General features: G+C 43.9%; 1 protein-coding gene across 1 annotated transcript in view; it reads left to right on the top strand.

The window, feature by feature from the left end:
• The first annotated feature begins 13,656 nt into the window (after nucleotides 1–13,656).
• Nucleotides 13,657–14,530, top strand: part of LOC136099684 (TOG array regulator of axonemal microtubules protein 2-like) — a 31,896-nt gene continuing 31,022 nt past the window's right edge. The window contains exon 1 of the mRNA XM_071805903.1: nucleotides 13,657–13,785. Within this exon, the coding sequence (XP_071662004.1) occupies nucleotides 13,659–13,785 (127 nt within the window). The 5' untranslated portion in view covers nucleotides 13,657–13,658. The remainder of the gene's footprint in view (nucleotides 13,786–14,530) is intronic.

Here is a 14,530-nt window from a genome sequence, read left to right on the forward strand (position 1 = left end):
CACATTGGAGGCCTATTGATTGGCCGTTCTTCTGCTAGTATCAAAGGTCTTCTAGTAATACCAGGTATAATTGATGCAGATTTCACAGGAACTGTTCAAATTCTGGCCTACACTCTGCATCCACCAATTTTTATTCCTTCTGGGAGTAGAATAGCTCAGGTAGTAGCACTGGAAAACTGCCTACCAATGCTTCCAGGAGTTCCTCCAGCATCCTCAACACAAAGGCATGATAAAGGATTTGGATTGACCGGTCCTGCAGTTTGCTTCACCTCATCAATGACTCAGCGTCCCATGTTACGTGTGCAACTATTTCAGTCTGATTCTACTGTTGTTGTAGAGGTAAATGCAATGCTTGATACTGGAGCTGATGTCTCCATCATTAGTCAATTCAAATGGCCACGAAATTGGAAACTTCAAAAATCAATCTCTTCCACTGTTGCTGGAGTAGGGGGTCGAACTACTCCAAATATAAGTGTTGATCCCATTTCCATCAGTTTCCCTGAAGGTCAGTGTGTTACCCTTAGGGTGTATATAATGGAATTGCCAAGCAGCCTTGAGGCGCTTATTGGCCGTGACGTCTTGGGGCAACTTGGTGCCGTGTTAACTACTTCACCTTTTCCTTAGTGGTCACTGGAAAGCAGTTGCCCAACCCTCCATTGACCTGGTTAACAGATAGCCCAGTTTGGGTTGACCAGTGGCCATTAACAGAAGAGCGACTGCAAAAGGCACGTGAATTAGTAGAAGAGCAATTAGTTGCAGGCCATATCAAGCCTTCTACTAGTCCATGGAATACCCCAATTTTTGTAATACCAAAAAAGAGTGGAAAGTGGCGATTATTACATGACTTGCGAAAGGTAAATGATCAAATGCAAGCCATGGGTGCTTTACAACCTGGATTACCATCACCTGTAATGTTACCAGAAAATTGGCATATTCTAATTATAGATTTAAAGGATTGTTTCTTTACCATTCCTTTACATGAGCAAGATACACAGCGTTTTGCATTTACACTGCCTTCAGTAAACAAAGCGGAACCAGCTAAAAGGTATGAGTGGGTAGTGCTACCGCAAGGTATGAAAAATTCTCCTACACTGTGCCAAATGTATGTTGCATGGGCACTTCAACCTATTCGTGCATCATGGAAACAAACAATTATTTATCATTATATGGATGATATTCTGTTCTGTCAACAAGCTGAGTTCACAGAAAGTTCCATAGTCCAAATTACGATCAAACTCAAAGAAAAGGGGTTGGTTATAGCTCCAGAGAAAGTTCAAAAGTCTGCACCTTGGAAATACCTTGGTTGGTCCATTTGTGATGCACAGATTCGTCCACAAAAAATTGAATTACATACTGATTTACAAACATTAAATGATGTCCAAAAATTGTTAGGGGACATACAATGGATTAGAAATTGCGTAGGCATTACTAACAATGATATAGCACCTCTTACTTCACTTCTAAAAGGAGGTGATCCAGCTAAGAAAATAAGCTTAGAGTCCGTGCATCTCAAATGTCTTTCTGATATTACACAAAAAGTACAGACAAATTGGTCTAGCCGAAGACTTTCTGATCGACCAATTTCCCTCCTTATTAGCAATCTAGAACATCCGTGTGCAATCATCTGCCAGTGGCAAAACAAAAACGGGGAATTCCCCATAGATGTTGCTACAGATTCTTCCTTTTGTGCCACTGTCAGATTGAAAACAGAAAATGATTTGCGATTATTAGAGTGGATTTTTCTCAGTGTCCAACCAAAATTCAGTATTCAAACGAGACCAGAAGCAATTGGAGAATTGATTCAAAAAGGAAGATCTCGAATATTAGAAATTAGCGGTCAGGAACCAGATGACATCAGTATTCCGATAAATGGAGCCGATTTAGAATGGTGGCTGAGACATTCGATGCCTATACAGAATGCATTATTAGGATTTATAGGCAAGGTACATTCACGACAACCAAAAGGTAAACTATGGCAATTCCTTAGAACAAATCAGTGGTTAGAGAGAAGCAAAGTAAAAGCAAAATCTGTTGAAGGCCTTACAGTATATACAGATGCAGGAAAACGAAGACACCAGGCAGCATGTGTCTGGCAAGAGAATAGTCAATGGAAACACCATTTAACTGAAGGTTCAAAAGAGGATTCATTGCAGACTTTAGAGCTCACAGCAGTAATATGGGCCTTAAATAATTGGCTGAAATCTGCTTTAAATGTTGTCACAGATTCTTTGTATGTAGCAGGTGTAATACCCAGAATGGAAAATGCTCTGTTAAGACAATTGAATAATCCTCGATTAGGAAAATTGTTTGTACAATTGAGAGCTATTTTAAATCAAAGAAAAGAACCCTGTTGTGTGATTCACATCCGCAGTCATCAATGGAATCTTGGTCTAGGTGAAGGAAATCAAATTGCAGATAGTTTAGTAAGTTCAGTACAGCACATGCCTCCAACAGATAAATTCCAACAAGCGAGACAAAGTCATGAGAGCTTTCATCAGAATGCCAGAGGTCTCCAAAGACAATTTGATTTAACTTTAAATGAAGCAAGAAGTATTGTACAGGCATGTCCTCAGTGTGGAAGCCAGATGTTAGGTATAGGAATCGGTGTCAATCCTCGAGGTTTAAAAGCCTTAGAAGTATGGCAAATGGATGTGACACATGTGCCAGAATTTGGAAAACTTAAATATGTGCATGTCACAATTGATACTTTTTCAAAAATGATATGGGCTACTGCTTTACCAGGAGAAAAAGCACTACATGTATGTAAACATCGCACAGCTTGTTTTGCTGTAATGGGTGTCCCAGAAAAGATTAAGACAGACAATGGCCCTGCCTATGTTAGCCAGAAAGTTAGAACTCTTCTAATGAAATGGGGAGTGAAACACGTTACAGGTATACCTCATTCCCCAACAGGCCAAGGAATCATCGAGAGAGCACATCAAATGATTAAAGGGTATTTGAGCAAACAGAAGCAGGAAGAGTTAGATTGTCAACAGCGTTTAGCAAAGGTGTTGTTTACCTTGAATTATTTATGTTTAACTGGAGACCATGAGGAGCCTCCTGTGATCATTCATCATTATCAGATCAGACTAGGAAGGAAAAACACTTTACCGGAATTCATGGTGAGATATCGTGATCCCACCACTGGATTGTGGAAAGGACCAGTACCTGTTATTTTTAATGGTAGAGGGTATATGTGTCTCTCCACAGATCAAGGTCCATTGTGGGTTCCAAGCCGAGCAGTAAAGCCGGAGTTGAAACAAACTCAACCAAGTCAACTCCCTGCAGCAGAACCCTCGGAGGTCACAGAGTGAGGTGTAACCTTTGCATTGATTTAGCTGTGACATGTATGCGTACTATAGTTATATAAGTAGATCTTTAAACACCACTACCTCTTGAGTAAGTTTATCAACACCCAGCACATCGTTTGTTATAAGTTGAGTATCTTTAAACCAAAGTTCTTGGAATTTGTTTAATCAATCCATTGCGATATTTAAATGGCAATGGAATACCTCAGGTTTATTGCAAAGTGCACTGTTTATGTTGATTGTTATTGTTATTTATATGTTATGTATAAGTTGTTTTTTATCACATATCAAAGAAGGATTAGAACACACAGCTAATCAATCCTGGCTTGTCCAAAAAGAAAAAAAAAAAGGAGGAATTGTGGAGAGTCTCTGGCTGTGTGCTGTGAACAAGCCAGGGCTTGATGCGGCTGTGCTACACGGAAGGATTTCCCTGAGACACCAGAGACAAAAGGAAAGTAAACAGAAGCTGCTCTGCCCTCGACCCAGGCTGCAGGAGGGGCGTTGCCGCTGCCCATGAACAGTCTGTGAACAGTGCCCTGCAGCCAATCACCATAGTGGGGGGGGATGAGTGACTGTGAGTGTAACCAATTGTAGCCTGCACTTGCCGCATGGCCTTTTGGTATAGAGTATATAAGGCTTGGAAAAACGTGGTCTCGGGGACATTGATATTCAGTGTTGTTTAAGAGTTCATTAAAGAGTATGGATGGTAAATTCACATTGAATTAGACTCCTTACTCTCGCCCGGCCCGCCCGTTCGATCAAAGAGCTTATGCCGGCGTCTGGATTCGTCGAATTTACTACCACTACACACCACTATTTTATGGTAACGCCTCTAGCTGACTGCTGCGCCAGCTCTGTTAGATGATGCACACATGTTTAGGAAGAGACAATTCCCTCCCTTAAAGGGTTTATTGCCTTAAAAGAAAACACGGAGAAAGGTGAACAAGCAGCATTTCTGCTATGCTTGCTTTGCAGACAGAGGCTGGAGCAGATTAAGTCTTACCTGAAGCCTGCAACACGGCTGAGGCAGAATTTTTCTTGCGTCTGCTAAGGTCTAAAGCAGTGCAGGAGTCTGAGGGCAGTCCTCTGCCTCTTGTTTGTAGCAAAAGCAAGAAGTCTTTCAGGAGAATTCTCCTGTTTCATGCAGGAGATGGCAGATTTGGAGACCCATTTGCTGCAGTCAGTTCATTTTCTGCCATTCTACAATATATATAGGGTTGTTATTTTCTCATATATGTGATTACTCAGCCTTGGAGAAGCTGAGAGAATGGTGTGGTTTAAGGTGACTCATTGTAAGGCGGAATCCTTTACTCCTACAGTGCTGGTAACAACAGGGTGGCTTGGCAGTGACTAGAAGATAGTTCCCTTTGGCTTTGCTGCTGCTTTTACCAAGTGATGTGACAGTCACCTCCTCAAATCGCAACAGGGTGTGTGTGCTGCCTGTGCTAGTTGGAGAAGGATTGTTAACTCCTGCAGATGGTTTTCTGTGGGTTTTTTTCTCCTGTAGTAGCTGAATTATTGTGCATTTTTACAGCTAATTATCCTTCCCTACTTATCTGTTGGCTTACAGGTTGGGTACACTGGCTTGAGACTCGCTGCTTACTGTCTGAATTCCTTTTCTCATAACACTCATGGGGACACTTTCCATACAAATAATTGTAAAGACAGGTTGAGCTGCTGCTCCTCATGGTTAACAGAGAACCTCAGGTGTGCCCTTGTACTTCTGCACAAAATTTCCTTCTCTTTTTGTATACATGGGGTTTTTAAATACAGCCAGAAGCAACCTTGTTGTGGACGATATCCAAACTCAACATGGACATTATGAAAATATTATAATTTTTACATTTGAAAGTATCTTCTGAGTGAGCATAACTACAGCAAAGCTAAATTTCTGTTCTGCATTGCCTATTGCACAATTATCCACAGCAGAGGGGATAGGCATAAAATATTTGTAATGGGGGTGGTGGAGAATTGCTGTTTGGCAGCTTTTAGTGGAGACTGCAGTGAATGTGGCCATGACACATTGGAGAGGGCCAGGCTGAAGGAATAATTTCTCCGCTTTTCCTAATCTTGCCTGAATACAATGCTTTCTGTAGGGCTGGTATGGACTTAACACGATCTGAGAGGGGCTTCAAACTCACACTGCCCAGCTGAGCCATTTGCCATGCAGAGATGTCATCAAATCCTGCAGCAAGGGGGCTGGAAACATCCCCCTCCCTTTTATCAGTTTCCAGCACCTGCAGACTTTGCTGTTTGCTCGCACGCTGTGCAAAGCTTTAGGGATGATTCTCACGCAGTGGTTGTAGGTAGGCAGGGAGGGACCAGGAGCACAATGTGGTTCAGAGCGTGTCCCTGCCTGAAGCTCTGGGTGCTGCTGAGGTCCCTTGGGTGCTTTTGGCTGCAGCACTCAGGGACCTGCCTGCCAGCCCTGCAGGCAAAACATATTCCTTGCATCTCACGCTCAAGATTTCTTCAGAGAAGGGGTTGCTATGCAGCCTTGTTTATTCCTGGTATGTGACACTGTTTGCTTGCTGAGCTTGTACACCTGGAAGGGGGAGCCTGCTGTCCTCCTGGAGAAGGGGTCCAGCTTGACAAATGGCCATCCCTGCTTCCAGTTTTGGAAACACAGGGTCTGGAGCAGAAGAAATCCTCGTTCCCTTGTGGGTGGCAATCCGCAGCAGGGCTTTACAGCTCCTGAGGGCATTGCAAGCTTAACAACGTGGAGCAAGATTTCCAAAGTGAAGGACATGTGTGTTTGTGAAGGAGGTTGGTGGACAGCCCTGTCTCCTGTGCTATTGGTTTCTCAGCAAGGTGGTGCTCCAGGGGGGCTGGCAGTAGCCAGGCAGAGGGGTTGCTTTTACTCTGCTCTGGTAGAGGTTGCTTGGTGCAAGCATCTTTCCCAGAAAGCAATAAACTCTGGGAAAAAGAGTTGATGATTTTTTCTTTATTCCTTCTCTTTTCAACAAATTATTTCAAAAATTCTTGAAACTGTTGCTGTGTGACAGAGAGTTTGGGTGTCAGTTAAAAGAGACACAGTCCTGGGAAGTGTGGAAGGAGAGCGATGCTTGGGGTGGCAGATGGAAGGAGGGGAGAGGACGGGTGGGAGCTGCAGTGCAGATGCGGTGGTTTGTTGACAGGGAAGCTCCTCTTCATAAGAAGAGCAACAGCCTGGCCTCTGCCACGCAATGGGGAGCAGAGCAGGAGCTTCCACCTGGGCTCAGGTGCTGCTCCAGGGCTCCCTTTGCTGGTATGTGTGGGCAAATGGGCAGGTCTCCGCTCAGCTCCTGCTCCAACTCCCCTTGCTCTGACTGGGGCCAAAAAGCAAAAACTGCACTGTTTGTCCTTCCTGGCTCATACTTTTATTTTCCAGGTAGAATTGAGGAAAGTTAAAATCAAATCAACTTTCTGACTCAGCCCCTGCTAAAGATTAGGTCACTGTTTATGGCTTCTGGGGTGCTGGTTCATCTGTGCAGGATGGTAATCGAGTCTGCTCTTGCCAATGGTTTAAACTGCTGTGTTTCACGAAGTTTAACCTTGGTGATTTGCTTCAAAGGATGTGGGGGAAAAGTGGAATCTTTTTACTCCAAGCAAAGAGAGAAGTGAACCTTAGTGAGCTTACAGGCTCTCTGATACGTAAATGCCTAGTCCCAAAGCAATATCACTCTGATCAACAAACTTGCCTCCAGGTTAGCTTCTGTTTTCAAAGCTCTTTATTACTTAAAGTATAAATCTCTGAAAATTTGATCTGGGAAAGATGTAGGAGGAGGATGAGGAGGGAAGATCCAGAGTATGACACATCTCAAATTGCTTCTGGGGTGCAGAGATGTCAGCCTGCCACAGCAGCAGAGGGACGACAAACCAAACTCTCTGAAGGATTGAGATATAGGGACCCTGCTCATTATCAAAGTGTTTGCTGGTTACTTTCTCCCTCTGCTTCTCTCTTTCTTTCTCCAGAGACAATGCCTTTGCTTCACTTTTTTTTTTCATTCTATTTCTTCTTGGTAATACACCTAACAATTAGCTAGCTGGGGCCCTGCTGCAGAGACCACTGCTATAATGACAACAGTAACTGCTCATATTAGCGTAATATCCATCATCCCAGGGCCTTTGAGAGCTTTGCAAAGCTTCCAGGCATCATTTGCTATTTTCTGTTGGAGGATATGTAAGAAACTAAAGCTGACTTTTTAAAAATCTGTGTCCTGCAGAGGTCACATTTATAAGCTCCTAACAGTTTTCTGGCCCTAAGATTTATGTTTCTGAGCCTTCTTTTTCTCTGCAGGCCAGTGAATGAATCGTCAGCAGAGCAAGCCCTGCCTCTGCATTCTTCCACTTGTCATGCCGTTCCTTGGCTTCGCTCACTTTCGGACATTGGAAGTGATGGCAGTTGGGAAACATGGTGTTTTCTCCCAGGTTAGTAAACCCAACCATTGCAAGTTTCGTCAGCCAACTCTACAGCGTTGCATGTCCAGCTCTGGCAGCTCCTTTTTATCCTCTTCCCTGTAAGTTCTGCGGTTTGTTGCAGAGACAGGCTATTACTCCTTGGCCTCTTAGTGGCCTCGGGCTCATGCAAGGTAGATGCTGCCAGCTGGCAGGTATTGGAAAATAAACATTTGTCCACCTTGACTGAAGGTCCTGCTTTGGGTCCCCTGGTCACCGTGGTGTGGGGCTCTGAGCAGCAGATCAGATGCAAGAAAGCCCCTGTGTTTAGCAGGCATCAACCCGTGGACACTTGGGCACTCCAGGGATTTAAATGCCTGTGGAGTTAGGTGATGCCTTGTAGGTCAGAAGAATGGAGATTTTAACTATTTCAGTGATACCTGAATGGTGGACTTAGGACCTGAACAAGACAGAGGTGCTTGAATACTGTAACAGTGGGAACTGTTGTATTTCAAGGTTCATACGGCACTAAGAACAGTACTGGGATTTCAGTGGAATAGATGTAAAAGCAATAAAACGGACAATTAAGCTGGTCTTGTTACAGGATATGGTCTTGTTTTAGTATGTCAGCCCTGCACCTCATGCTCCCAATGCTTGTTACTCATAATGAAAAATTTCAATACAGACCTCAGATCCCATGCTGCAACTGAACGAAATTGCTTCAGATCATTGAGAATTTCCCTGCCTGATGATTACACAGGAACAGGACAGAGCCCTGTCATGGTTCAACCGTGATAGCCACTCACTCACCCCCTCCCTCTCCCCCCCAACAGAGGAGAGAATCAAAAGGGAAGAGAGAAACTTGGGTTGAGATAAACACAGTTTAATAAAATAACAAAATAGTAACACACTACTAGTAAATGTGTGTATATATATATATATATACATATAATAGAAATAAAAGATACTCAAGGCAATTCCTCAGGAAGACACCAAGCAGCCACTCCTAGGAAACAGCACCTGTTCACAGAGAGAGAAGAAAGAGGAACAAAGGCAGAAAAGCTCAGAGGTCTCTGCAAAATGGCAAAAAGCTGAACTAAACATCCTGCACCAAAAACTCCCCCGGCTCCGAAAAAAAAAAAAAAGAGAGTACGAAAAAACCCAACGTGTGCAAGAGAAAGCACCAGAGAGAAAGAGCAGAAGAGCCCGCAACCCGGAAGATCCTGACTTTTCTTAAATATGTGGCAGGATGCTAGTGCGATGGAATACTCTTATTGATCGGTGTGGATGTCAGTCAAGCTCTGCCCCATCTCTGCCCCCTTCCTCACTGCCTCACACCTGTGGGCAGAGCTCAGAGTGTCCTTGGCTCTCAGCCCAGAGCAATTAAAAACATTAACTCTGTCCTGGGGTGTTATCTCTTGCTCTCAAACTAAGTCCAAATAATGAACATGCTAGTTATAAAAAAAGAACGGTTTCTAAATGCATGAAGAAAATTTACCCATTTTCAGTCAAACCAGCAGGGCCCTTAGAATGCTCACTTGCAGTTATCTTGGATTTATGCAGCTGTTTGTGGAAACCTGCTGTAGTTAGCATGCTTGGCATTGTTCCGTGCTTGTATGAAAGATGTGTGGAACACTATTCAGGGCCCTACCAGGAGAAAACTACTGTCCAGGGAATGTATTTTAGTAGCCCTGAGAGATGGCTTCACACAGGAGTACGAGGCAGGAGATCCCTTTCCCCGAGGCTACTGAGAGGAAGGCACTGATGAAGACGAGCCAAATATTTCTAAGGAAAATGCTTTTAGAAGAAACAGACGTGACCTGAGAAACAGCTGATCTAACATTTCAAGACATGGGCCACTGGTTGGACTTAATATGAGGATGCATCTAGTTCAAGGTGCTGATTGTGACTGCTTCTGTACCCAATCCTTGAGTGTTGGGCATCTAGGGCCTTCATCCACGGCAGAAATCCTATGTGCCATGAAGACCCGCTCTCAGAAGAGACGCAGCAGCTGATTGTTGCATGCTTTTTCTAGCACTAGCCCCTGCAGTGAGGACCTCTCTGCATGAGATGCTCTGCAAAACCCTGCATGGGCTCCGGATCTCACTTTTTGAAGGTTTTCTTCAAAATGTCTAGGTGAGGAGGGGAAATGTTTCGACGCTTTTGGTCGAGGTTGGGTTACACTCAAAGCAAAGGTGTGTCAGTGTACTTGGCTCTTTCTCGTCTCATTGTGTCATGCAGTCACAGGAGCCCACAGAGCAATCGATCACCCACCTTTGGGGAATGACCGCCCTAGGCCACATCTCCAACAGAGACCGTCGCAGTGCTCAGTGGGAGCAAACTTGTGTACAGTACTCAAATAACCGTGGTGTCCAGCACAACAGCTTATTAGAGCTGGCATGAGGGATTGCTCAAGTGCTTTTTGAAGGAGCTAATGAGGTTTGGCATTCAGATCAGCTTATGCCTAACTCTTGATTTGCTGCCCTGGGTAAGCTGCTGCTTGTGGTAACTCTTGTTTCATGGTTGAGCAGGCCCGCTCTGCTGAGAGGCAGCCATTAAAGGAATTTTCAATAGGGGCATTAAACTTTTAAGATCTTCTGAATGAAAGCTGAGGGCAGAACTTATAAAAAAAGCATCATGTGGGTGATGCTTTTAACATTACATCTTTGGTGTGTGCCAATTGGTTAATATTGTTAACAAATTAAGCAAAATTAGTAACAATTGTTAGTAAATATTTGAGAAAGCAGTTTGCTGGTTCAGAAATTCCTCAAAACAGTAAGTTCAACGGTAAGTGAAAGGAGATTTTGAATGTGTAATCCTACTTGCACCATCATGCAGAGGAAAGATACAGGAGCACTTCCTGAGAGCTGTGCCTCTAACCTAAGCAGCTTTGACACGAAGAACATAGAAAAGGGGTGAGAGATACAATTAGTAGCCCAGGGATCTGACTCGCAATTCTCCCACAGGTCTGGGGAAGCTGCCCAGTGCCACCGGGCGATGGCTGTTTACTCCATGTAAAAACTTCATGTTAAAGATGCATTAGGGCCCTGTAAGCTGAAATCCACTGAAACCCCAAACAACTGTCATCACTCCAAGTTAATTTTATCCTAACAACAACTCTCTGGCTGGTGAGATATTTGATTCAACTGCCACAGTGGCTCCAATCCTGATGGACTCTGCAGGGTTGTTGGTATCAGCATGTCTCACGTAATGCTACTGTATGTTTACTGCTCTAGGAAGCTACCAGAGAAACAGCTTGTTAGGTGGGAAAGAAAGTAATGGTAGCATTAAATAATCTCTGTTTGCATTTACTGGTTACTAATGATCCAAAGAAGCTGAAAATCCCAGAGGATGCATTTCCTTTCGATTAACCCAGCAGAAGGATGACAGGGAGCACATTTACTGTTGACTGTAACATCACAGGGCCTGGAGCTGTTCAAATGCAGTTGTATTCCATTTTTTCCTCTCCAGAAAGCCATTTTCAAACACTTTTTCGCTTTGTAGGGAACCTCTGCCACCGTTCTCCTCTGTACAGAGAATGGCACCAGCTTGTTTTCCGATCTCCTATCAGTAGTGGCAGAAGATGAGTCCTGCACACCCAACACTTCCCCCAGGCTGCAGACAAATTGCTCTGCCTAATGATAATTCCGGTTACAGTGGTTTCAGTGCAAGGGAGAAAGGGGTTGCCCTGCATAGCTGTACATTTTGGGTTTTCCATATCATGTACCTGGTCTGAATTAGGAACTATGCCCTGAATTTAGGCAATTAACCCTGTGGAGGCCACAGAGGTGTTGTAAGTAATGCCTTTCTTAGTTGCACTTACAGTGTGTTAGCATTTAGGTAGGACAGCCTGGCAGAGGAACAGACCTGAGGCATGGAGAGCCTGGCTTTGTGGTGCAGGGTAAATCAGTGGCAGAGGCAGCCTTCTCCCCTAGCTACAGAATACACTCATCCTGGTACTTACAACTTTATCTTGGGCATTTGAAATACCTTCAGAAATGTGGCATCCTCAGCTTCTTTTATGAGGTGATCTTAATCAGCCAAAATTGCCACTGGCATGTTTCTTAGGTATTTATCCTATGCAGTGAGATGAAAGAAAATATACCTTAATCCCTGCTTTATGCCCTAGTCCAACTCACAATTATAACTCCATTGCTTGTTTTAAAGTACGCAGTCCAAATAGACCTACATCTCTATTTTTAAAGGTATTTCGTCCCTGCCTTCCATTTAAAATAATGGGAATTAGCCTCTAAAAACCCTCTAAGCACCTTCATTCCTTGACCTTAAGCTGTCTCTGTGAATTTATCAACACTAACAAAATAAGGGTGAAAGCCAGAACTGGCCTGACTGTGTCAGTTGACTCCAGCCTTTCTGAAATCACTTGCTTTATTCCAGATGAACACTTTGACAGCTTTTGAGCAGAGTTAAATCTCTTGAGTAGGAGGTGGAGGAGTACAAGGCCTTGCTGCAATATGAACAATTTCTGTTGAAATTTGCTTGAGGATAGCATTTTATCTGACTGTAAGTTTGACTGATAGGAGGGTACCTAAAGTCTCTGTACAGGCATTCTTCGTTATTTGTTTGAAGCTTACAGAATACATTAATAGGAACCTGCCTTTGCTTCTTCCATCTAGTGCAGAGGCATTTTTCCTTCTGTAATAATTTAACTGAACTGTTCTGTGATTGATCCTTCTGGCTGCACTTAGCTAGCATGTGATAGTTGTTCTGTTTGCAGACCTTTAGAGGCACCTATGAGTGGATTTTCAAAAGCAGCTCACATTGGCATCCTTCTATACTCACTGACGTTTGTAGGAATTTTACTGCTGGTTTATCATCCTGACCTCTTATCCTAAGGTACACTCAGCAAAATCCCCTCTTACCTCTCATTTAGGCCATAAGAAACGGGTTAATCCATTTAAGGAAGCAAAAGCCCTGTATGGTGACTGAAGTACCTATCAGAAGGTGAAAAGAAATCTCTAGAGTTTCGAAGTGAAAGCAACCAAACTGTTAAGGAAACGGACTGCAGAGACTGAGGCTGAAAAATGTCACATTTTGCTGTAGCACTAACCTGAAGGGCTAAGCATAAACTTCCTTTACTCTCATATACCCTGTGCACTATAACACTGCCTACAACTCCTCGAGCCCCTTGGGATGTGTGCTTGCTGATGTGAGAATGGCAGGTAGTTTCTGGATAGCTAGCAGCCCTGACTATGGGTTGTGCTGTAGCCTCAGGCTTGCTGAGGTGCTGCAAGCATGATAGATACCTCAGCAATGCTATAAATGTAGGCAATTCAGCTACAACAGCAGTTGTTTCAGCTGCTTTTCTTCTTCCTTTCCCAAGGAGTGGCAGATTTGGAAGTATTTGGCTTGTGGTTTGAGTTGTGGCTCAGAATTACTCATGGATGTGTCAGAAAATCTTACCTACCCCTTTCTGCAGAAAAGGAGTCTTGCAGACTGGTGGAAAGTGCTACAGATATGAGTTACACACCAGTCTCCACTATCATCAGCCTTGTAAACCCCCTAAAATCCAAGTACATTTGTATTAAAAAAGAGCAAACTATTCTATCCCCCATTTTTCCAGTTGTTCTTGGGGTAAGTCCAGCATGACATTACAGCTCTTTGTACCAAATGTGTGAAACGATGCTCCTGCTGCAGTGGCAGCAGCACTGAGGTCAGTGGGAACAACCCCGAGACACTGTGCTGGGCCCAACAGCACTGGGCCTGGTGAGAGACTTGCCTCTGCTGCCGTGCCCATACAGCCATGGGGAGAGCAGCTGCTGGGGTAGAGTTACGTTACAGTAGTCTTTGTCCAGCGTTTGTACTTTATGGCTATGATTTTGACAGAACGTGGAAAATGTAGCTTGAATATATCTTAATGTTGTTTTGTACGCAGGAACCCTGTAGGCAAGGCAATGCCAGGAATCGGTGGCTGTCACTTGCACTAGCAGTGTTATTTTTCCATGCAGGTTCCTGATGCTGCAGGGGAACCCATCAGCAGCTGTATCAGGCCCACCGACCAGCAGCACATCAAGTAGAGTTTCATCTGCAAAGAATCCATTGCTCCCCCCCACCATGGCCACACAAGATGATTTCACAGCAGGTAAAGGGCTGCAGCAGACTGGAGACTCCTTCAGTTGGGCTTGTTGCAATCCTGTTTCTGCAGCTTTTGCCTGGAGGATGTTTGCCTGCAGCGGCAGTGCCAGTGCCCAGGAATGCTGCTCAGCTCAGGGAGGAAGAGCGTGTTACAAAAGCTGCATTCAAAGTGCTGATCATGAGACCCTGGAGATGCTGGCAACTGCAGCAGCTATTCTTCATGCTGTACAAGTGAGAGGCCAGCCTTAGAGGCTGGGGAATGGGGAAGACATTGAACAGGACATGAGGCAGGGAAACATGCTGTGTATAATCTTGAATTTTCAGGAACAGCCAATATCAGAAATTTTGGGGGGCAGGCTATGTTTTTGTTGCTTTTGGGTGTCTCTGCAGTAAAGAAAGCAGGGAGTAAAGCCCTGTAATGGTGAAGCAGAACAAAGGAGAAGATTTGGATGGACAGTTTGTGTCCTGCAGATACAATAATCAAATACGCCAATGGGGACATCTAATGCAGAGTGCAAACCTTCTTTTAGTTATGATACCTAGTGATTAATTGTTTGTGTCCTAGTATTTTCTTTGTTGTGAAGAGAAATCTAAAACTAAACCAAATCAAAACTCAATCCAAAATGGAGTGGGAATTACAGGAACGAAGGACTTTCAAACTATTATAACTTCAGAAAGTATCTACTTATTAGACATTGCCAAACTCTAGAGACCATTGTGGGTTGTCTACACTTTGAAAGGAGAGGAAAGAA

The sequence above is a fragment of the Patagioenas fasciata genome, chromosome 3 (assembly GCF_037038585.1).
Source record: "Patagioenas fasciata isolate bPatFas1 chromosome 3, bPatFas1.hap1, whole genome shotgun sequence".
Lineage (NCBI taxonomy): Eukaryota > Metazoa > Chordata > Aves > Columbiformes > Columbidae > Patagioenas > Patagioenas fasciata.